The sequence below is a fragment of the Linepithema humile genome, chromosome 2 (assembly GCF_040581485.1).
Source record: "Linepithema humile isolate Giens D197 chromosome 2, Lhum_UNIL_v1.0, whole genome shotgun sequence".
Classification (NCBI taxonomy): domain Eukaryota; kingdom Metazoa; phylum Arthropoda; class Insecta; order Hymenoptera; family Formicidae; genus Linepithema; species Linepithema humile.
In genome coordinates, this window is record NC_090129.1 from 14,386,062 (window position 1) to 14,412,322 (window position 26,261).

Below are 26,261 nucleotides of genomic sequence, written 5' to 3' on the forward strand. Positions count from 1 at the left end.
AGTTATGAATTTAGAAGTAATATTGAAATACAATCAGGTAAGTTTTTAGTAAATTAATAGGAAAGAAACCATTATTGTGTACTACAAGCAGTTATAAAAGAGATGTGCGTTTTGTCATATTTTATAAGAACACGTGTTTCATTATAAGTAACACTAAAGTAATTATAAAAGTGTACGCTTATTACAAAATTGCAAACAAAACTTCCTCGCCACTTGGAAACTATGCATTGCAATGAACCTGAAGTTAAAACGTTCGCTACGTTACCTAAAGGCAATCCGGAAAGGAAGAAAATAATACACACTCTTCGAAAAAATGGTAATTTCAAACACAATTTAAACTCAGAAGTAAACAATGGAAAACTCATTGTATGTAGGCGTCCTAACAAAAAATATAATAAAAATGCTACAGACTAAGAGGTATGTACAAAACGTAACTTGAAAAAAAAAAAAAACTATACTGCATCATTCTCGAAAGTGCCTTAAAAAAGATTTTAGTAAAAATAAGTGCATATACAAGGTGTCCCAAAAATTTTGACACAGCGGCCGTATGCCGGTAGAGCAGACCAAACTGAACCGAAAAGTCCTCTACCATTTTACAATTTTCACAAGGGTTAAAGAGATATTAATTATTAAAGATTACCGAATGCGAACGTACGGCTGAGATACGACCGCCTACAGACTACGGTCGCTAGGCGCGTGGCGTGCGGTAAGCGGCGAGCGACTTGCGGCGCGCGTCTCGCCGCTTGTCGCTCGCCGCTTACCGCACGCCACGCGCCTAGCGACCGTAGTCTGTAGGCGGTCGTATCTCAGCCGTACGTTCGCATTCGGTAATCTTTAATAATTAATATCTCTTTAACCCTTGTGAAAATTGTAAAATGGTAGAGGACTTTTCGGTTCAGTTTGGTCTGCTCTACCGGCATACGGCCGCTGTGTCAAAATTTTTGGAACACCCTGTATATATATAATAATTATGGAAAGAAAAGTGACTTGCAGAGTACACTCTTTGACAAATCAAATATTAGCGAAAATAATATTTCCCGTAACAAAAGACGATAACGTGACAAAATAGCACGATTGATGAACTGATTGTATTATATGGAAATAAACTAACTATTAAATACTCAGCACAACACCAAATAATAAATGCAAAATTGCGTCTTCGTGGACGATTCTTTATAGCACGTTAAAAAAAATGTTTTTATGTACAATGTAATAAGTAGTCGCACGCATGCTTCAATAATGTTGATAAAAATGTAGAAAATTTCAAATCTTTCTATCATCCAAGTGTGTATGACGATTGTGTTTCTACAATAAATGTAGTTACACAATATGACAAAGAGAAATGGATGTATAAAACTCCAGCAGTAGCGTCTACATTAATTTATTTACATTATTGAAGCATGTGGAAAACTTATTACAGTGTCCATAAAAACCTTTTTATTGCCGTGAATCAGAGAAAAAAAATCAGTGAAAGATTTTTTACAATTGTTAATCATAGACATCCAAACAAGTGTTAACAAAACTGTTACTGAAACACAATCAGCTCAGGAGAGACAAAATAGGATAATCCTGCCATCAATGCAAGATATTAAAAAATTATACAATCATTTGGCAAACTTGAGAAAAAAGTTTTACATGGCACTAGAAAAGTCGTTTTCTTACGAAAACTGGATTTCTTTAGCAAAGGCAACGTTAACTTCAATCCATGTGTTCAATAGACGACAGGCAGAAGAAATAAAGCGCATACTTGTCGAAAAATTTAAAAATTATAAAAAAATAAATAAAAATATGTATGGCGATATATATGCATCTTGCTATCAAAGAATACTCGAAAAATAGCAAACAATTATTGTCGATTCTGCATAAGAGGAAAATTAGAACGTACGGTGCTTGTGTTATTGATTAATAAACTGCTCAGGATATGAGCATAAATGCGAAATAACAGTTTAAGACTTAAAGTCTTAAATGTAAACTAATGCACAAGCTTTGGCGAATGCTTTATAATTTATTATTACGTTTAATTTTTCGCATTTGTATTCATAAATGTGCTCTAAATTGTACGCAGTAAGTTGCCACGTGTTTCCGTAATATTGTACCATATAAAACTGATAATTCACTTGCATTGCATTCTGTTGTGAATCTTATACATTAAGATACAGGCTCTAAGATCTTTTTTATTGCCGTGTAATCCAAAAATATATAGGTTTTCTCATGGTACTTTAGCTTTTTCGCGAAACTGCAAAATCAGATTGATGCATTTAAGGATATGGGCACAAATATGAAGTAACAGTTTAAGACAGACTTAAGTCTTAGACGTAACGCACAAACTTTGGCCTTAGAATTCATTATTACATTTAATTCTAAAGAAAAAGAAAAGGAAACAGTCCTTGAAGAATTTACTGTACACGTGGAGAACTTAACGCTACCATATTTGGAAGAAATTCAAGAAATGAAAAGGAAGTACAAATGTCTATCTCATCGGACATCGCCGCAAATAAAGAAACATGGATATATAATCAACAAAAAAAAACATGATATTATGGTAACGGCTACTTTTATTACAAGATAATAAATATTAATTTTTACTTATTGGATTTTAATAAGTATCATTTTTTAAAAAATGTTTAGATCTCTTGTTTCTTGTCATTTAAACATGCCTACAACTGGATAATTTTCATATATTTTTTTAAGATGTCCTGAATGTCGCAACAAAAAGAGATGAAAATGTTAGAATTCATTGTTATATACGCCAAAGCTTGAGCATTATTTTACATCTAAGACTTGAAGCCTGTCTTAAACTGTTACGAAGACAGAAAAAAATTATCTTTTACGTGTAATATATGAGCATATACTTTTTAACAGTATTAGGTATACAAAGAGGATACGTACTGCAAGATTTATTTATGAAGCACAAGAGAGTTGTACAGTTAATTAATTTTCTCTCTCTCAATAAGCTATAAATTTAAAAGAATTTTTAAAACATTAATTCTAGATTTGATATAAATATACTAAATATTGAAAATGCGAAAAAATAGAAGCTTTTTTTAAAATATTCTGAATTTTTCTAAAAGCCAAACAAAAAAATCAATAATTCTAAGATATATCCGGTCTATAAAATGCTTCCATCATAGCTTTCATTAAATCTTATAAATTTAATAATTATATTTTTTAAAATGTAACATTTGTGCTCATACCTTTAATTTCAATGATGCCAATGTTTCGGATTTGGGCTACATTCGTGGGACATGCAGAAAAAATACATTGATATTATAGACAACTCCTAGCAAGCAAGGATATTCTTAAAATCTCACAATATTTAAAAGCAGTCCAAGGAAACACAAAAGATTTAAATGAATTTTTATCCCGTACGTTTTTGAACTACCTGCTATTAACAAATATAAGTACAGATATCTTGCAGCCTGTATTGTAATGCAGATTCGCAAAAGAATGCAAGTAAATCTTCAGTTTAATAAGATATATGATTTTACGAAAACATGTGCTAACATAAATATATATGTATCGCTATACATGTTTCTATTTATAAAAAAAATATCTATACCGATGATAGAAACGATACGATGATGATATTTGTTATTGTCATATTCCTGTACTTGCAAGTTACTTTCTTCCCATAAGGTATATCCGCTGTTACTTTAAAGTGTTGATACTGTTGATTATCTTCGATGCTACTTCAATGCTGCTTCAGTTTAATTTCTGCAGGAGAAGGAAACGACACATAAATCTGAAATAAATAAAATAATGAATAATTAATCAGTAATGTAGTTAATATGAGATATGACATTAGGCACAACTATTCAATTGAATCATAAGTAATGAAAATAAATTTAAATAAAAGAAGATACTTGTGACTTAATATACAAAAATGAGATATCAGATTTGCAAAAATGATATATTATAATCAAAGATCCAGAGTAGATTTTATATCATTTAAAGAATTTTGATTGAGATTACAATACTTGACAAACAATATTCAAGGGTGTATGAAGAAATTGTACAAAGCTATCATAATTAAATTAAAGAAAAATTAAAATCTGATAAAAATCAGTTTAAAATTATAGTATTAAAGACAATCAACAATATTACCACTTTAATCATGGATCTTTTTCTATTATAATGCATATAAAATCTTAAATTGTATTTTTTAAATATATGCTTTATACAAGGCAGTGACGGAAAAAATATAATTAAAGGCTTGTTTGTTTTAGCTGCACTGGGGCAGCTCTGGGTCTGCTCTAAACAAGATAATACAGGACAAACTATTTATCTGTCCTGTATTATCCTGTGTAGAGCAGACCCAGAGCAGCCCCAGTGTAGCTAAAACGAACAAACCCTATGAGTAACTGTATATATATATAAATCAATGTTTTAATATAATTGATAAATCTTTTATTTGTACTTATCATGTACTTTAACTGTATAAGAAATGAGAATGTCAGAAGTAAAGATAATTACTTCTAAAATTCTCACAAAGATATTCTTATGTTTTATTCTTATCTATTGCTATTGAAAGCAGTTATACATTACATTAAAAAAAGAGAAATGCTTTTAATCACAACGTAATATTCTGTAAAGATATATAAATAAAAATAAAAAATATATAAAAAAGTTTATCTGTTTTTTCAATAAAGATCAAAGAAATGATATTACGAGTAAAAAACTGAATGCATAAAAATTGAGCACTCAAAAAAAAGATAATGCTTCAAATTGCTGTTTTCAGTTTAAATACGATACTCGCATTAAGACAAATTATTTGTAAAATTATTTACAAAATAATGAAATTTATAGAAAAGATTGCATGTAAAATATAATACACACATTTTATCAGTAAACTACAACATGTAAAATTGCAGATACTTGCATCATTACAGTTTTACTAAACAATATGATCTACGATACTTTAAGTAGATAGACATAAATGCATAATTTTCTTTACCCTGCATATTATGGAAGTTCATTTTTTTGAGACATGAATTTTATAAGACGTGCATAGAAGTAATGCATGGAATTTGTTTTTGCTGATGCATAGTACCATCATCAAGCGTGTTTGACTCAATGTCTAAAGCGACACGTTGGCACATGAATATCAACAGAGTTAGTAAGTCATGCCGAGTACTGTTCTTAGGCCGGTATTCATAGTCCGTTCTTATATTCAAGATCGTCTTAAGCACGAACTTATATTCGCTCTTTTCGTCAGACACAATCTATGTGTGACAAAGAGAACGAATATAAGTCCGCGCTTAAGACGATTTTGAATATAAGAACGGACCATGAATACCGCCCTTACATAATTCCATGCACAACACTGACATGAACCATGATCCATGACTGATGTTCCTCCAGGAATAATAACCTGTTAATTCCAAAAATTATTTATAAATTATAAACAAAAGTGAACAATTGTGTTGATTTATAATAATTAACAATTTAATTTTTTATAGAACCCTAACATTTATCCACAAATAGCAATACAATACCTAGTATCATGAAATATGCAATGAGAAAGTCTGCTTGTGAGAGAATACCGAAAGTCTTAGCTTGTTGTTCATCTGTTTCAATACACTCCTTAAGAGTATTATCTAGATCTAGTTTATTGACCTGGCAGGCTTGTATAAAAAGTAATTCGCTGGGCAGAGTGAGGCATCTATCAGCAGTAAAGTGATGCCAAAGGGAATCTGCTTTGTAAACAGCCTAAGGCGGCAGCTACTAAACATTCATGATCTGAATGATCCATCTGCCACTGTAAAGAAAATAATTCATTTGTAACAAAATAAGTAAATATATCTTTCATGGAAAATTTTGTATAAATAGAAAGATAAAAATTATGAAAATATATTGCTTACCATATATTTATGATCTTCAAGTTTTATAGTTTGATAAAATGGACATTTGTCCTCAAGTCGACCACAGTCCGTTGTGGGAGTGATGTGCCACGATAACGTTTGTCTTGTATTGGCACATAAGGACCTAAGCAGAATGGCTGTCTTATGTCTAGTCTTACAAAACAGCCATTCTGCTTAGGCCCTATATCTGAAATAAGTAAAATTATGAATGATCAATTAATAATCTAAGGTACGATTAAAAGTAACGCTACAGATGCTTTCATGTATTTCTTTTCCCTTTTTATTTCAAAAAAATTTGTTTGTAGCTGTTAAGGACTGAGCACAATGAAAAGCACAGGCAATAGGAACAGGAAATAACATAGAAGAGAAAGAGAAAAAAGCTATTTTTCTCTCTTTCTTTCCTATATTATTCCTTGTGCTTTTTATTGTGCTCAGCCCCTTACATTGGCCGTATCTCAGGTTATTGTGAACATAGACATTAAATAAAACTATTCAATTGAATTATTATTATTAACTTTCTTAAGATCGATTGTTCCACCAACAGTTAACTTTGATCTTAAGTTAAGTTGTGTCTATCTTTTTCAGATGAAATATAAAAAGGAAGAGGATACAATTTGAGATTAAAGTTAAATGACGGTGAAAAAACCGGCCCTTAATGATAATGAATTTAATTAAACGAAACGGAAGTACCTACACGTGGTTTAATAAAAAATAATGTACCAGGTTTTTAAGAATTAATATATTCTAAAAAAGAAAAATTATATAGCACAAAAATTCATAAATGATAAGATCAGGCCAAGTTCCAAAAAAGACACTCCAATATGTTTATATTTTAATAATAATCTGAATTTTTAATATATTACCAACATGAAAAGTAACTGATATATTGTTCAAGGTGCAAATTCAAAATAAACATACATAACATGTATAAATAAAACTGATCATAATTTGATTCTAGAAAGTAAGTGATATATTATTCTTAGTGCACATACAAAATTTTTAAAAATTTAATTAAAATAACAAAATATTTATTAAAAAATACAAAAACACTTGGCGCTGCCAACGGGCTTCACCATCCCCCCTCCCCCCTAGCGCAACCCCTTCACGCCATTTCCCCCTTTCATCACTCCCCCCCCTCCCCCGTCAAGAGGCTCCACCACCCCTCCACCCCTTTACATCTTTACACCTATAGTATTATGAAACAACGAAAATGAGTAATAATGTAATAATAGCATGATTAACTGACATCATGTAATTAATTGACATTATGTAAGTTAACATGTTGTTCGGTGTGGCAGCGCCAAGTGTTTTTGTATTTTTTAATAAATATTTTGTTATTTTAATTAAATTTTTAAAAATTTTGTATGTGCACTAAGAATAATATATCACTTACTTTCTAGAATCAAATTATGATCAGTTTTATTTATACATGTTATGTATGTTTATTTTGAATTTGCACCTTGAACAATATATCAGTTACTTTTCATGTTGGTAATATATTAAAAATTCAGATTATTATTAAAATATAAACATATTGGAGTGTCTTTTTTGGAACTTGGCCTGATCTTATCATTTATGAATTTTTGTGCTATATCACCTACTTTTTTACATTTTGTGCACAGAATTCTATCCCAGATTTTTCTAATTGACCGCCTAGGGCAAGCCTGAATTCAACGCTATTGCAGCCGTAAACGCTATAATTGCGAAAATAATTTTTGTTTGGGGCCCAAAAATAATTTTTTTAATTTGGCACCTAGGACAAGTCTAAACTCAGCGCTATGGCAGCCGATGTTTTAGTTCAGCGCCTACGGCAGCTTTTATGAAGCGCCAGAGCAGCCGATTAATTGTTATAATTTTCCGGATCTAAAAAATTCACGTAAATTTACTACAAAGAAATTCCGACACTTACATTCGAGGAAAGTGTCATTAAATGCAGTTATTTCCAAAATCACTTAATCTGCTCCAAGAACAATATGTACGCCCCTTGTGCTCCTTTGGGCCAGTTTTTCTTAATGACTTTCATGTCATTAGAGCAATACCATTCTGATTTTTTTTCTGCTCTCAACATACACGTGTAGTGACCACGATTCATTTCTTCGCCTTCGTGAAATATAGCGCTTATTACCTTGTACTTTTTTTTATCTATCGTGATATTATTCGTCGGTACGGCGTTAATCCGATTGTTGATAATTTTTTTGCAAACACCGTTCACAAAAGTGTATAAATTGAGCTGTATCACTAAGATGGATAAAGTCGATTCGATTACGGTTTTCTTTTTCAGAACGGAACCTTTACATGCGTTACAACTGCCGTCTATCGTTTCCCATTTGGAAAATTCCGAATCAATCAAAGTTTGTAGCGTGACACCTCTTTTCCTTTTTAATGTCGATTGTATAGGTAATATTAGCAAACAACTTTTTTCCAACGTAGTTACCGTGTAATTACATTTGGCATTTGAGCAACATGTTACGTGCTTCAATTCGTGTTCCAATATATCATTGATTTCAGAATACGTCGACATTAGAGCCATGAAAAATTGCGAAGCATCTTGTTGTATTCGTTCTTCGAAGCATTCTCCGACAGATCTTCTAACCGCTTGAACGTTGCAATATTTACGCTCAGTATACGCGCATATAGCATCAGTCAATGCGTTCGATGCTTTATATTTTAGTATTTGTTGCCTGATACGCACGCAATGAAATACACACTGCAATATTACATTAGCGTAACACGAAACATTATCGTCATTAAGAAGGCCGTATATTTTCCACGTAATTACACTTTTTGATTCCTCGCAACCATGATTCTGTACATTATCAATGATACTAGGTATGGTCCATCGACGATCGTAAACTTTTATAGCCTTTTTCTTGGATAAATCGATTTGTGGCAGCTGAGATTTGAACAAAGATCTTAGTCGATTATATTCCGAAATGGCTCCTGAGTGTGCTTGAACTGATGCCGGATTGAAGTTTATCAAATGTAGGCCTTCCAATGTACTCACTCGAGACAAACCTACATAGGCTTGACCATCACTGAATACAGTCGTTCCCAGATCCATCATTGCATTTTTACACGTAACGCCTTGACTTTTGTGTATAGTTATTCCATAACTGAGGGACAATGGAAATTGTTTGCGATGTACCACTATTTTGTGAAATATCTCGAATTTAATGTCTACTCTCGTTATTGCGAATTCTTTGTTATCCGAAGTAACTAATGTGACGGAATAAATATTTCCATCAGCAGCACGATTAACCGCAACTACATTGCCTATTGTTCCGTTGACAAGTCCCAGAGTTACGTCAATGTTTCGTCGAATCATCACTTTAGCACCAATTTTAATCATTATTACTCTTTCAATGCCTGCCGTTTCTGAAACTTTGTCATCTTTATCTTCCAAGGTTTTTTGCACTTTTTTTCTCATTGCTGGAGCACAGTCGACATCATCTTCTGCTATTAGTAGAATTTCCTCGCCGTCGATTTTATTAAGCATTGCCGTGTTCAAAACCTTGCACAAATAACACGTAGGTAATAAACATATTGTATCGGTCGGTAATTGATTCATATAAGTGTAAAGTTCATTCAATCTTTCGTCGCAACTATTTTCTTTGAAAATGATTTTTCTTGATTCAAGTACATTGATGTCAGAATCCGTTATGAGACCTATTCGTATTCTAGAAAGTATATCGCGATATCTGTTGTCGCCTCTTTGTCGCATATTTATCAAGAGTTCGTCGTAATCAAACAATCTCCACAAGTCAAATCCACCCATGGTACCTAAATACTTCTGAACATCTGATCGAGACATTTTAACGAACGGAGGATGTCCTTTTACAGGAGGAAGCTGCAACAAGTCTCCAAACAAGAGAATGTGTTTTCTACCAAAGAAACCATCATTTGTATCTGTCGTATCAAAAATTTCACATAATCGTAGATTGATAAACATAAGTGTCACATTCGAAATCATGGATACTTCATCGATTATGAATAGTTCGACATTCTTCAATTTGTCTCTCAAAATTTTCAAGATTACGTCTGACAATTGCACGTACTTAGGCGTAGATTCATGAGTGACGGGTAGCTGAAACATTCTATGGATTGTCAGGCCATCGATATTGAATGCTGCAATACCCGTGGGAGCAGATATCGCAGTCGTTTTTTTCAAATTTATTTTGATCCAATGTTTGATCGTTTCAATAAGAAAACTTTTTCCTGTACCACCCTCACCGCTTACGTACAATCGTAGAATATGATTTTTATTTTGTAAAACTTGGCATACCCTGTCGAAGACTCTTTTCTGATCTTTGTTCAATTGCGACATCATTTGCGATAAATTAATCGGGGCGTCAATCTTACCAAAATCTTCCAGATTTTTCATCGCGTCGTCAGCTTGTACTGGATTGCAATCCAGTTCATCGTCATCAGATTTGTCTCCGTCTGCTATTTTTAAATCATTTTCACGCTTCTCGATCAATTCAGTAACATCCTCAAAAGCTTTCTGTATTTCTTCGAGCCTTTCGTGATATTTCATTGCCTTCGTCAATCCAGTCTCTGAATTCTTAAAGGCATCCGTGTAAGTTTCGTACGCACCTTTGAGTTCACTCGAATCTCTCCATGGTTTGAACAGAAGAAGCAGCGAGTAAAAGTACTTTTCGGGTTCAGTTTTTACATTGAATCGGTAATGGTTTATTAAACTACCCTTTTTTCGTTTCTTTACAAATAAACGCGATACCAGTTCGTAATATTCGACCTCGTCACTTTTTGGCATCTGTTTTACAATGTCCCAGAATCTAGTAAAATCGTACAAATTCAATGATTCTAGTTCTTTAGGTCTGTTTGGATAATGATCATCGATGAGCGACGGACAATAGATATTCGTAGAATTTTTATCGAGAGCTGTAATTTCATTGAATGTTTTAACTTTTCTGTTTCTCACTTCATTGACGTCGATCCATTTGATAATGGTATCACAATCCGTACCATACAAGGGATGCCCTAATAGTGTATCCGCAGCTTCTAAAGCACCGCATTCTCTGTTATTCAAACGACGCATCGCAAAATTCCACAATTTCGATGCCAAAGGCTTATTGGAATCTATCATTTCAAAGTCTATGTTACATTTTTCCGACTTTGTCGTGTATTTTGTTAAATACGAGTTTAAAAACTCTGATTTTTCTCCAACAAATTGTATGTCCATATTTCCCTCCCAAGCCAATTTGATAGCCGGATTATAATCATTAATAAACCTCTCCGACTTCTTGCGAGGAAGATCGTACAACCTGCTTCTACTGCGTAAATTTTTTCTACCCACTATTGAAGTGACAACGTCTCTTAAAACGAAATTTGTCGTAACTGATCGCGGAAAATCAAACCGACACTTTCTGTAAATATTTGTTTCGGTTTTCTTTGTACGCATGCAATACGAGTTATGTTTATGATTCTGATCACTTGTAACCGTTTCGTACAATGTTGGCGAAACGTTTTTATCTGGAATTTCGCACGTCACGTATTTTTGAATAAACGAAACAACTTCTTCATCCGGCGATTTTCCTAGCACAGGAGCATCTCTTATCCAAATCAAGCAATGCATGTGCTGGATACCTCTAGTTTGATATTCTAATCGCCAGAAGTAGTGGATTACTTCCCCTATTGGGTTATCAACTGAACGAATAAAATCAATCATGGCTTTGAATTTTATGCACATGAATCTAGACGTGCTAACAGGGTCATATGCGATTAGTTCGTTAATGCTTAACTTCTCTTTATCGGGATTCATGTCTCGTAAATATTCACCCAAATCGGACCATTTCCATTCACTAGGACTCAAAGTCAAAAACCACGTTGCTGGGCCGTAATGCAGAGTCATGCATTTCACATTATTGGATGGTTGTCGCCAAAATTGATCCGTATTTCTCAGTTTTCCGAAAATACTCATTAAATTCGATTCCAATTGTTCGTCTTTCAATTCGTTCAAGTATCTATCAGCAGTATATCTCTCTCGTGCGTTAGCAACCATCATCGTATAATATATACCGTTTTTCAATTGTCGGTTGTTAGTATCATGAAGAAGGAAAAACAAGTACTGCGGATTCAATCTGAATCTATTGTGTTTCGACATCAATCGCGTTCTGATGAATAAATATTCCGGTAATGCAAAATTTCTATCTTCTCGTTGTCCATTGATACCCTCTGGATATAAATCGGGGAAACACATGACATCCAGATATTTATAACGATTATCCATTGGAACATCTTCGATTTTTAACATTTGATAAAGTTTGAGTGCAGATTCGTTATCAATCCTTTTCACGCGCATTGGGTATATCGTATACTGATCATTAATACCCGAGTCTTTGGTAATTTGTGTCAGGAAAGCCTTACGTTTCAAAACGATTTGGTCATTATCTTTAATCTGCTGTACGGTGTCCTCAACCACCTCATCTATTTCGTCATTATTGCTCTCCTCGCCCCCATCATCGACGATCTGATATTCTGTTTCTTGCAACTTCTCATTTAATAAATCATCAGATGACGCTGGAAGACGAATTTCCGAATAGTGCGGATTATTTTCTTTTAACCATTGCAAAGCCTTAAACACTTTATTAATATCCACCAAATTTTCCCAAACAACTTTTGATTTTTTAGGCATACCTCGAACGAGAATGTGCAACTCGTGTTTCAAATTTATAGGATTTTCCGGAGGACATATCTTATCCAATGTTTCTTGTAAAGGAAGTGGCAAATGAAATGTTCTACCTTTTACTTTACGGATCATTTGTCTGTGCGGCAAATGTTTGTTCGAAACAGCGCCCATTGTTTGCACTACTTGGAAGCTGCTCATTCTCTTGATTAACATTTTTTCGTAATCATTGAAATCCGACAAAACATCCGGTAATGGTTTTACGGCAAGATTATTCAAAACGCAAGTAGAAGGCAACATGCCTTTCCGAAATTTGCCCAAACAAAACTTACAAATTAATCCAGTATCGCTATTGTGTTCTGTTACGTAAGTCATCAAGTTTTTCCAAAAAGGTCCCTCTACTGGTTTTTTCAGCTTTTTTAGCTCAGAAACGTCACTATTCACACATAGTTTTTCGCAAGAGACACAAGGGAAACGTGGTGTATCCAACAATCTCTTTTTCATAACTGTAAACGCTTCGTAATTTTGCGACAAAATTTTTTCCTCGTCCAAACTAACGGTCAAATTGTTTTTGTAAAATCTTGCTTTAACCTTTGCATCATTGGAAATTTCCAGCAATTTATCCATATTGACAAATCTCAAAGCTGAAAACAAATGATGAAATTTTTTATAATTGCCTATCAATTTGTAGACATTTATTCGAATATTTCTCACGAGAGGAAAATGAGGCGATAAAGTGCTTATCGTTGCAATGTATGATTCGCAAATATTTGGATTCGCATAACAGTCCGGAGGATATCCCAATCTGCTACTCATATGTGAAACAGAACAATTTTTGAGCCGCGCCATAAATTTAGCATTCATTATCTTCTTTATAGTAGCTCCTTCAAACTCTTCCAACAATTTCACATACTTTTCCAAGGAAATATCACTTATGCGGCATCGTTTCTCGTCACAGTGCCATATTTTTGACTTTTTATCATTGTTATCCATTAACGGTAAAACATTTATCACTCCATGAGAAGAGGACTGTCCTATTATAAGTGGTTGCTCAAACTTTTTCCTTTGCTCGTAAGCAGTTTCAAAAAAGTATGCTTCGGAAGACGAAGTATGTTTGGATGAGCCACAAAGAGCTCTAATTCGATCGCTTTTTGGATATTTCAAAGTCTTACATTCATTGAATCGCAATAGTGCGGTTTCAGCAGCATTTTTCAAATACAAAAACACTTTTCTTGCTGCATTGACGTACGATTTTTTTGCTATCATGCACCACTTGAATATATATTCGGCTTCCAATCGAGCACATATCGCCGGTTTATTAATTTTCCTCGATATCCGTCGAATATAGAACTCTGACCATTTTGGAAAGTTAAAACACTTTTGCCAAGATCGGACAGTACTGAATTTTTCTTTTACTCTCTCGATCGTCTTTGATCTTTGTACGATAGACTTGTTACCACGTTTTGCATAATACTTTTTGTTGTACAGTTTTTTTGAGTCAGAATGTTTGTGTTTAAATTTTCTTCGGCGATCTCTTTCACGTGCAGCATTTTTAAAATAATTTTTTCTTTTGATTTGCCGATTGTACAGCAATTGGTGTGAGTAATTATGGCGTTTTTGAGCTCGTTTATTTTCTAAATCTTTTTGGTACTCGTCGCGTTTTCTTTTACATTGTTCCTCAGGATTTTTTTTGTACTGATTACGCACTCTCTGACGTTGTGTTTCGGGATCTTGTATGTACTGATCACACATTATCTGGCGTTTCGGTTTGGGGTTTTTTTTATATACCTCACACATTTTATAACATTTTATTTTAGGGTCCTGTTTATATTTATTGCGCTTTTGAGTGCATAAAAAATCAGCGTTTTTGGCATATTGTTGTTTGTGAGAAAAAGCATCTTTCTCGAGTCGTTTTGAACGCTGTTCTTCAGTTTCCTTGCTACGTGCAAGCCTTTTTCTCAGTGCATCCGCCTCTCGTATTTTCAATGTCTCCAACGGTAATAACATTAATGGAGCAGTTGAATTACAGAGGTACGGAAAATGAGTGATTGTTTGTCCTGCAAACATTGCAGACAAATGAGGTCTTAGCAAAGATCGATCGTACGTCACAATACAAGGATTTATGCCAAACAGAATCGATGTAGCAAACGCAATCGCCATAGGACCACAATTACAACCGTCGACTTGCGACTGGACTGTAGGAAAGACTATCGGATTGTTTTGAAAATCATGAAAAGGAAATAATCTCTCCACAAAAATTCGAATTTCTCCATTCAAATTTTGCTTATTAGCATTACGACTGCCTTCATGAGAATCATATATAATAACAGACTTTGCGTCGTAATGACAAGTAACCCAATGTCCGCCCGCGAAATTACTGTGCAGTATTTGCAAATGCTTCTTTTTTAGATTTTCGAGTGGAACAATCTGATCAGGAAATATCGTCAACCATACAGGTCGAGGTGCATATTCAGAATTTCTTTCGAGTAACGCATGGAAACTATCTATCATCGTTTCTGTCAACCATTCTTTGGAAATCAAAATGTCTTTTTCCTTATTGCCATAATAGAACTTGTGACACTGATGATGCATTTTGAGCTGGCGCTCGGGGCAGCCTTATACAGATATATGGCGCTTAGGGCAGTCTTTTAGTCATGCAAGTGTCACAATCACCTTAAACGAATAATTAAAGTTACAGAATTCTATATCAGATTTTTTAATTTGGCGCCTAGGACAAGCCAGCCAGGGCCAAAACTCAGCGCTATTGCAGCCGATATTTTAATTCAGCGCTTACGGCAGCCGTTATACAGCGCCAGAGCAGCCGATTATTTTTTCTAATTTTTTTCTGGATCTGAAAAATAAAAAAAGTGTATTAATACATAAAACAAACAAGTTATAAATTTTAGATTAATAATTGTAAACTTTGTACAAGTTTTTTTGCAATAAGCAAGCGAACAGTTTAAAATAATTTTAATAAACATATGCAGAGATTTAAAATTATTATACTAAATAAAATATTGCAGAAAATTTGCTTATAAAGAAGTGAAGCTACATTTATCTTCTGTATAGTATTTCTGAATAGTTGAAAATCAAGTAATCACATTAACATTTAAAAATAGTATTTATTTATTATCACTAAATCATCAATGCAATCTCCTAAAAATTTTTGCTGCTTTCTATTCTATATAAATAAATCCTGTTTATAAACCTTGCTTATAAAAAAAAAATTATTCCATAAATTCTACACTTATATTAAATATCTCGAAAATAAAACATTTTATAGGAAAATGTGTTAGACAAAAGATGTTTGGTTCGAAAAAGGAAAAAAGATGGACATATTAATTTGGATGAAAGCGCTTCGGAGATTTGAAAGTCAATCTAGTTTTTTTAAATGGAACTCTATCTTAATTTTTTTATAAATCGATTCCTCGCAATATTCGGTGTTAAAAGTTATATAGGTAGAATGGCCACAAATTAAATAGTTTATGAGATATTTTATACGTTGACATAATTTTACTAAAACAATAAAATATCTCATAAAATAGTCATTTTTCCATTACCTTATCTGCATACTTGTATGCACAAAATAATGAAAAGAATCAATTAGTGTAAAGAAATAAATAGTTGTTTAGAAAAAAAATATGTACCTGCTTGTTGCAAATTCATGCTTTTTCTTAAAAACAACTATATGTTTCCTTTACACCAATTTGTTCCTCTCATTATTTTGTGCTTATAAATATTCAGGTAGAAATATTATGTCAAATGAAAATAAACATATGCATATAATATATCTTGAAAACTATTCCATTTTTGACCATCCTACCCTTATAACTTTTAACAGCGTATATTGCAAGGAATCTATTTATATAAAAAAATTAGAGCGCTTCCATTTAAAAAAATGAGGTTTACCTTCAAATCGTCGAAGCGCCTTCACTCATAGTCAAACTAATATCCTTTTCCTTGCTTCCTCTTCAAAGCGAACAAGTTTTTTCTAAAACATTTTCCTATAAATAAAAAAATGTTTTATTTTCGAGATATTTAACAGTTTTTGAACTTTTGGGACACACTGTATATACAACCTACAGGGTGCGGCATTTAAATTGAAACGTCTAAATGCCACCCTAATTTTTTTAAATAAATCGATTCCTCGCGATATTCGATGTAAAAAGTTATAACGATAGAATCTCGTTAAATATTCATTTTTCGATTATCTTATCTCAATACTTTTATGCACAAAATGATGAGAGGAATCAATGTTTAAAAAAAATATGTTACTGCTTGTTGCAAATTATCATACTTTTTCTTAAAAATAACTGTGTTTTTTATATACCAATTGATTCCTCTCATTATTTTGTGCAGAAGAGTATATAGATAAGATAATTGAAAAATGATTATATTACGAAATATTTCATACTTTATGTAAAATTATGTCAAATTAAAGTATAAAAATTCTCCTAAACTATTCAATTTTTGGCCATCCTATCATTACAACTTCTTACGTCGAATATGGTGAAGAATCGATTTATAAAAAAATTAGAAGAGTTCCATTTAAGAAAACTTGATTGATCTTTAAATCTTTGAAGCATCTCCACCCAAGGTGTAACTAATATCTCTATCTCTTTTTCTTTTATGAAGCAAACAACTTTTGTTTAAAACATTTCTTTTCATTTTTATTTTTTATACATGATTCTGAAAGGTTTCCTCAAACTTCAACGGCGTATTCTAGCGGTCCTGATGAAAACAATTCCTATAAACATATGTCCTGCAATGTTTCCTTTTCAAGATACAATCATTTTTTAATTTTTAATGAAATTTTTAATTTTATTGGAAAGTGCAGTATTAAATCCAAAAAACAATCAAAGTAAATGTTCGAAATGTTCGCCAGCCGCAATTCAGCGCCCAAGAACAGTATTGTCGAGAAAAAAGGTATCTCGAAAAGAAAGCGTTGTAGGACACGTTCATAAGAACTTTTTTCATCCTTATGACCGCTAGAATACGCCTTTGAAGTTTGAGAAGACCTTTCAGAAACACCTTGTATATTTTGGAGTCTGAATTAAAATGCCGCACCCTATATATGTATATATATTAATAATAAATAAAATTTTATTAACTAAACAACTGCAATAATTGTTCAATAATAAATTCAACAAATGAATAATAGAAATATGTTCCAAGAAATATGTTCCAAGAAATATGTAAGAAGGCAGTAGACCGTTATATTACAACGATCTCGTTTGTCTAATGCAGTGCTCGAAATTGGTTGAACATTTGAGCCGATTTCCGCGGTAAACGCCTCCTTTCCTCTCCTTACCGCGCGCGCCGCAGCCGCTAGGGCCAGCACCGCCGAGCGTTAGGAGCGGCACTATCTGATTATGAGTGGGTTCTTCTCCCTATTTATTAAAATTTTAAAAAATGTATTAAAATTTAAATATAAATTTAAAAATAAATTTTTTATTTTTAAATTTAATAAGTGGAAATATTTCAATAGATTTCTACGTCACTCATGAGGTACTAATGCTGACGCGTTTTTTTAAAAGTGGTTTCTATCTACATTATTGCATCAATTGTTCATTCTCATAAAAGGCCAAGAAAATCTAATTAAGAAAATCTCTTTTATATATTTTTTTAAATTAAGAATTTGTTATTTTTATCTTTAGTGGAATAGGCCTACGGGGGAAACCACTTAAAAAAAAAAGCGTCAGCATTAGTACCTCATAGGTGACATGGAAATCTATTGAAATATTTCCACTTAATAAATTTAAAAATAAAAAATTAATTTTTAATAAATTTTAATACATTTTTTTTAATTTTAATAAATAGGGAGAAGAACCCACTTATAATCAGATAGTGCTGCTCCTAACGCTCGGCGGCGCTGGCCCTAGCGGCTGCGGCGCGCGCGGTAAGAAGAGGAAAGGAGGCGTATCCCGCGGAAATCGGCTCAAATGTTCAACTAATTCCGAGCACTGGTCTAATGCATAATATATTACATGGTAACGTAAGCGCGAGAAAATCATATCTACTCAATAAATACCTGTGATAGCTAAGAAAGCATATGTATACAATAATTATACAAGATAATACATAAATAGAATAAATAGAAATGTTAATAATAGTAATTATTTCTTACCTGATTTTAAACTCCAGAAAGTATAGATAATATATAAGTAAGCTTCAGAAAGTCTGTACTATTACAGTTATTTGCGTAAAAATCTTCAAAGTAAAATAAAGCCGCAGATTTATTTTATTTTATAGCTCAGGCTTCTTCTATGTAACTCCCACAGAACAAATTCTAATGGATAGAAAAACAGAATATCAAAAATTGTTGCACATGTGTCTGTATATCTATAAATAAATCTAACTTTATTTATTGGTCAAGCAACGGTTTGTTGAATTTTTAAAGAAATATGTTTTCATCAATGATAAATAAATCGCAGAACTAATTTATTTCCTAAGACAATTGAATTGACTCGACGAACTGTATTTATGTAAGAAGGCAATAGACCATTATATTACAACGATTTCGTTTGTCTAATGTATAATATTAAATGGAAACGTAAGCGCAAGAAAATCATATCGACAAATACCTGTAAAAGTTAGGAAAACATATACAATAATTACAAGATAATACATAAAATAAATGGAAATGTAATGTAACAATAATAACTATGCATTACTTACTTATGTAGCCACTTCTTTATACCAAACACTACTTAAGCAGTTAACCTGGTACACTCTGTCGTCAATATTTACACTCACTGATCAATGAAGTACTGAACATTGACATCCCGAATTCATAGTCGCGACATATAGATCTACTTATATCGATAATCTCGATGATAACTAAATCCATAATGTACATTTACACGAACTTACTCCAAACTACATTACCAGCTGTCGAAGTGATGACAATATTATTGTGAAAGTTTCAAATCTGTACTAATTATCGATTCAATGATCTTCAATGATCTCTGCCCTGTGGGGACCTATGGCGGACCGCTTCGACATTTGTGAACGCATGAGGATGGAGGACGATGTAAGTAACTCCTTTAATATTGTTAATATTTTATTAACAAATAAAATTAATACAATAAAATTGCAGATACTAATGATGAACGAAGAATCGCTCCTCAACGGCGATGTCGACGTCGACGTCGATTTAATCACCGCCCATTCCGTCGCCGCCCGTTCCGTTGCCGCCCGTTCCGTTGCCGTCCGGGACGTGGCTGCTGGTTCCGTCGCCGCCGGTCCCGTCGCCGCCGGTCCCGTCGCCGCCGGTCCCGTCGCCGCCGGTCCCGTCGCCGCCGGTTCCGTCGCCGCCCGTTCCGTTGCCGTCCGGGACGTGGCCGCCGGTCTCGTCGCCGCCGGTCCCGTTGCCGCTGATTCCGTCGCCGCTGGTTCCGTCGCCGCCGGTTCCGTCGCCGCCGGTCCCGTCGCCGCTGGTTCAATGTCGAAACAAAACAGACAAGGTAACATAATTTTAATCTATTAAAGATTGTACCATATATTAGTACTTACATAGTGTATAATTATTAGTACTTACGTACTGCATATTTTCCTACGCACTATTTTTTAGTAATTACGTAGAATATATTTTTCTTTGTACTATTATAAAAACACATATGTAATTAAATTAATTTTAATAATTACAGATTATAGACCGAGAGGTAGAGCCGCAGGAGCTCGTCGACAGCAGGAACGATTTATGAAATTTTTATATCAGCTATCCATGGCACCACATCACTGGGGCAGACACAGGGGAAGAGGCAGAGGAAGAAGGTAAGAAAGCATTAAAAAATTTCTAAAAATTACAAGTTATAGTTACATGTATAGTTATTACATTTATTTTACAGAAACAATTAAGTATTATCAAGTCATGGTGTTCAAGCGGCTCGTCGCATCGCTCAAGAAAAAATTTTTTTTAGTTATTTTCTAATATTACCAATAAAACATCTGTTTCACAGAATGTAAGTGTGATGTGACAAAATACTTGTGTTAGAATGCGAAATAATTTAGTTACTATGTAATTAAGTTAATATTAATGCACAAAATTAATTATGTGACAAAATTGAGATTATTTTTCAATTATTTTTGCACATTTTAGATGTAACATTTATATTAAGTCAGTTGTATATTAACTAAATTATCTTACATTCTAACACAAGTATTTTGTATCACACTTACATTTTGTGAAACAGATGTTTTATTTCGAATATTCAAACTAAACTATTTTTTGTTGTAACATGTCTTCGGTTTGACTGCCCCATTGATATAAAGCCGTGGATAGCTGATATAAAATATCTTTGGTTTGATATTACAGTTTTGTTAAAATTTTTACAAAATATACGAAATAAAACTATAATATCAAATCAAAGACATGTTAAACATAAAATAATTTAGTTAAAACATTCGAAACGACACTTATTATGTTTCATTTAGCGTAATTGTGATATCAAACGCAATACTTATGTTTTATTTCAAATATTCAAATTAAACTATTTTTAGTTGTAACATGTCTTTGATTTAACTGCCCCATTCATATAAAGTTATGGATAGCTGATATGAAATATATCTTTGGCTTCATATCACGGTTATGTTAAAATTTTTACAAAATATGCGAAAAAAACTATGATATGATATCAAAGACATGTTAAACATAAAATAATGTAGTTAGAACATTCAAATGACACTAATTATGTTTCATCTAGCGTAATTGTGATATATCAAACGCAATACTTATATTATTAGTTATTTTTTAATATTATCAATGAAACATCTGTTTCACATGACTTAAATGCTATATAAAACACAAGACGTGTTATAATGTAAAATAGTTTAGTTAATATGTAATTAAGTTAATATAAAAATGTACAGAAATGTACAAAATTAATTATGTGACAAAATTTAAATTATTTTTCTACATTTTGAATGTAACATTTATATTAACTTAATAACATATTAATTAAATTATTTAAATTATAAGTTTTGCGACTGGATCGATGTCAACGTCGATGAGATGTTCTTCGTTCATTAATACTAATAAAATTCTATTATATGGCAGTTTATTTGTTAATAAAATATTATTAACAAGATTAAAGAATATAATTTTTTTTTTCATACTTTTCAGAAGTTTTTTTTAATACTTTTCGAGTTATTTTATATCTTAATCTGACATATTTTGATATAAAATTTAAATTAAAATATCTCTAAAAATATTAAGTTCTGGATAATCTTACCGTAATACTTTTATGATTAGAATAATGAGAATCAAGTGGTATAAAGAAAACGCATAATTGTTAAAAAAGTACATTGTAAATTGCATACTTTTTCTTCAAATAATGGGTTTTTTACACGTATTGATTTGTTTTATTATTCTGTGCATAAAAATATTACGGTAAGATTATCGATAACTAAATATTTTAAGAGATTTTAGATTTTATATCAAAATATGTCATATTTCTCTCTCTCTCTCTCTCTCTCTCTTTCGTGTTTGCGAAATTTTCGTAGTGCAACTTGGGGAAGTCGAATTTGTTGAACCTTGATACCTGGTGCAAGGAATTCCCGTAGCGCAACTCGGGGAAGTCGAATTCGTCGACTCTTTGCACCTAGTGCGAAAAATTCCTGTAGCGCAACTCACGAAAGTCAAATTCGTCGACCCTTGATACCTGGTGCGAGGAATTTTCGTAGCGCAACTCGGGGAAATTGAATTCGACGACCTTTGGCACCAGGTGCAAAAAATTCTCGTAGCGCAACTCGCAAAAGTCGAATTCGTCGACCCTTGACACCTGGTGCAAGGAATTCCCGTAGCGCAACTCGGGGAAGTCGAATTCGTCGACCCTTTGCACCTAGTGCGAAAAATTCCTGTAGCGCAACTCGCAAAAGTCGAATTCGTCGACCCTTGACACCTGGTGCGAGGAATTTTCGTAGCGCAACTCGGGGAAATTGAATTCGACGACCCTTGGCACCAGGTGCGAAAAATTCTCGTAGCGCAACTCGCAAAAGTCAAATTCGTCGAACCTTGACACCTGGTGCAAGGAATTCCCGTAGCGCAACTCGGGGAAGTCGAATTCGTCGACCCTTTGCACCTAGTGCGAAAAATTCCTGTAGCGCAACTCGCGAAAGTCGAATTCGTCGACCCTTGACACCTGGTGCGAGGAATTTTCGTAGCGCAACTCGGGGAAATTGAATTCGACGACCCTTGGCACCAGGTGCGAAAAATTCTCGTAGCGCAACTCGCAAAAGTCGAATTCGTCGAACCTTGACACCTGGTGCAAGGAATTCCCGTAGCGCAACTCGGGGAAATCGAATTCGTCGACCCTTTGCACCTAGTGCGAAAAATTCCTGTAGCGCAACTCGCGAAAGTCGAATTCGTCGACCCTTGACACCTGGTGCGAGGAATTTTCGTAGCGCAACTCGGGGAAATTGAATTCGACGACCCTTGGCACCAGGTGCGAAAAATTCTCGTAGCGCAACTCGCAAAAGTCGAATTCGTCGAACCTTGACACCTGGTGCAAGGAATTCCCGTAGCGCAACTCGGGGAAATCGAATTCGTCGACCCTTTGCACCTAGTGCGAAAAATTCCTGTAGCGCAACTCGCGAAAGTCGAATTCGTCGACCCTTGACACCTGGTGCGAGAAATTCCCGTAGCGCAACTCGGGGAAGTCGAAATCGTCGACTCTTGGCACCTGGTGCGAGAAATTCCCGTAAATTTTAATGATAATGATAATACTCTGGGCCCCGTAAATTCTTCATTCGTCCCTGCGGACAGAGGAGAAGAATAAGGAGACGACGTTTCTTAATTTTTTGCATTACCAACATCACTTTTTGACCGCTTGTATCTCTGAAACGGCTGGACCAATTTAAATTTTTTTTGGCTTAAATTAGTCGTGGCGATGCCGCCTTTAAGGATATACTATGTGTTTTTATAAAATTTTTTATATTTTAGTTGCTACAAACCCCCGAAAAGTCGACTTTGTGCGCGCAGGATAAGAGACTTAGTAGTGTCATTTTCCGAACTTTGCCAGAGATTCTTTTCCTGACTTAGTAGTGTCGTTTTTTGAACTTGGCCGGAGACACTACCGCGTCTCCTGATATTATAAAAAAGGTTACGTTTTGTCTATCACCCTCGATTTGTAGTTTAACGACTTGAAGAAAAATGCGTCGTTTTATCACGTTATGACTGCGGTCGACTTGAAGACAAATGCGTAGCTCGCAAAATGCATTGCACGATTTTGGCGGCAACGGCCTATTTTAGGCATCACTGTGCTTGAAATTTCCGTTGTTTTAGGCCGGTATTCATAGTCCGTTCTTAAGGCCCTGGAACATACTTTTGCATAAAGCATAACGCATAAACATAAGGAAATTGATTGATTTATATATAATATAAGCATAAGCAAATGCATAAGGAAATGGACCAATCAATTTTCTTATACTTATGCTTTATGCAAAAGTGTGTGCCAGGGCCCTTATATTTAAGATCGTCTTAAGTACAAACTTATATTCGCTCTCTTCGTCATACATAGATTGTGTCTGATGAAGAGAGCGAATATAAGTTTGTACTTAAGACGATCTTGAATATAAGGCCCTGGCACACACTTTTGCATAAAGCATAACGCATAAGTATAAGAAAATTGATTGGTCTATTTCCTTATGCATTTGCTTATGCTTATATATAGACCAATCAATTTCCTTATGCTTATGCGTTATGCTTTGTGCAAAAGTATGTTCCAGGGCCTTAAGAACGAACTATGAATACCGGCCTAAAACAACGGAAATTTCAAGCACAGTGATGCCTAAAATAGGCCGTTGCCGCCAAGATCGTGCAATGCATTTTGCGAGCTACGCATTTATCTTCAAGTCGACCGCAGTCATAACGTGATAAAACGACGCATTTTTCTTCAAGTCGTTAAACTACAAATCGAGGGTGATAGACAAAACGTAACCTTTTTTATAATATATAATTTTTCTTTTTTAGAATATATTAATTCTTAAAAACCTGGTACATTATTTTTTATTACACATGCAGGTACTTCCGTTTCTTTTAATTAAATTCATTATCATTAAAGACCGGTTTTTTCACCGTCATTTAACTTTAATCTCAAATTGTATCCTCTTCCTTTTTATATTTTATCTGAAAAAGACAGACACAACTTAACTTAAGATCAAAGTTAACTGTTGGTGGAAAAATCGATCTTAAGAAAGTTAATAATAATAATAATTCAATTGAATAGTTTTATTTAATGTCTACGTCTCACAATAACCTAGGATACGGCCAATGTAAGGGGCTGAGCACAATAAAAAGCACAGGCAATAGGAACAGGAAATAATATAGGAAAAAAAGAGAGAGAAATAGCTTTTTTCTCTTTCTCTTCTATGTTATTTCCTGTTCCTATTGCCTGTGCTTTTCATTGTGCTCAGCCCTTAACGCTAGAAACAAATTTTATTGAAATAAAAAGGGAAAAGAAATACATGAAAGCATTTGTAGCGTTACTTTTAATCGTACCCTAGATTATTAATTAATTATTCATAATTTTACTCGTTTCAGATATAGGACCTAAGCAGAATGGCTGTTTTTGTAAGACTTTAGACATAAGAGCCATTCTGCTTAGGTCCTTATGTGCCAATACAAGACAAATGTTATCGTGGCACACCACTCCCACAACTGACTGTGGTCGACTTGAGGACAAATGTCCATTTTATCAAACTATAAAACTTGAAGATCATAAACATATGGTAAGCAATATATTTTTATAATCTTTACCTTTCTATTTCTGTGTACAAAATTTTCCATGAAAGATATATTTACTTATTTTGTTACAAATAAATTATTTTCTTTACAGTAGCAGACATGGATCATTCTGATCATGATTGTTTAGTAGCAGCCATGTGAGGTCATGGTGAATTTGTTTTTATCTATACCGACGAAGCTTCTTACAAAACAGATTCCCCTTGGTATCACTTTACTGCCGATAGATACCCTACTTTGGCCAGCAAATTGTCCTTTACACAAGTTTGCCAGGTCAATAAACTAGATCCTGATAATGCTCTTAAGGAACGTATTGAATCAAATGGGCAACCAGCAACGACTTTCTGTTATCTCTTACAAGCAGACTTTTTCATTGCATATTTCACGATACTAGGTATTGTATTGCTATTTGTGGATAAATGTTAGAGTTCTATAAAAAATTAAATTGTTAATTATTATAAATCAACACAATTGTTCACTTCTGTTTATAATTTATAAATAATTTTTGGAATTAACTGGTTATTATTCCTGAAGGAACATCAATCATAGATCATGGTTCATGCCAGTGTTGTGCATGGAATTATGTAAAAACAGTACTCGGTATGACTTACTAACTCTGTTGACATTCATGTGTTAACGTGTCGCTTTAGACATTGAGTCAAAAATCAGATTTCAATTTTTCCTTAGTTTTATTATGATAGCTTTGTACAATTTCTTCATATATCTTTGAATATCGTTTGCCAAGTATTGTAATCCAATTAAAATTCTTTAAATGACATAAAATCTACTCTGAATCTTTGATTACAATATACCATTTTTGCAAATCTGATATCTCATTTTTGTATAAAGTCAAAAGTATCTTCTGTTTCTTTTATTTAAATGTATTTTTATTACTTACGATTGAATAGATTAATTGAATATGTTACGTCCTGATAGAAGTAGAATTTTTTCGTTGGGCTCGGCGATCAACGTAAACGGGCCTGACCGCACGAGCTGAGCGGCACGTTTAGGACTT

The 26,261-nt window shown here is 33.6% G+C and overlaps 2 protein-coding genes across 2 annotated transcripts; one reads left to right on the forward strand and one right to left on the reverse strand.

Moving 5' to 3' along the window:
* Positions 1-7,809: 7,809 nt before the first annotated feature.
* Positions 7,810-13,131, reverse strand: LOC136997863 (uncharacterized). The gene has a single exon (XM_067349259.1). It carries the CDS (start codon positions 13,129-13,131, stop codon positions 7,810-7,812), a length of 5,322 nt encoding a protein of 1,773 aa, XP_067205360.1.
* A 203-nt stretch (positions 13,132-13,334) lies between these two features.
* Positions 13,335-21,561, forward strand: LOC136997664 (proline-rich protein 27-like). The gene is made up of 3 exons (XM_067348689.1): positions 13,335-19,537; positions 19,604-20,280; positions 20,355-21,561. Exons 1-2 carry the CDS (start codon positions 19,466-19,468, stop codon positions 19,991-19,993), a joined length of 462 nt encoding a protein of 153 aa, XP_067204790.1. The 5' UTR covers positions 13,335-19,465; the 3' UTR covers positions 19,994-20,280; positions 20,355-21,561.
* The last annotated feature ends 4,700 nt before the right edge of the window (positions 21,562-26,261 follow it).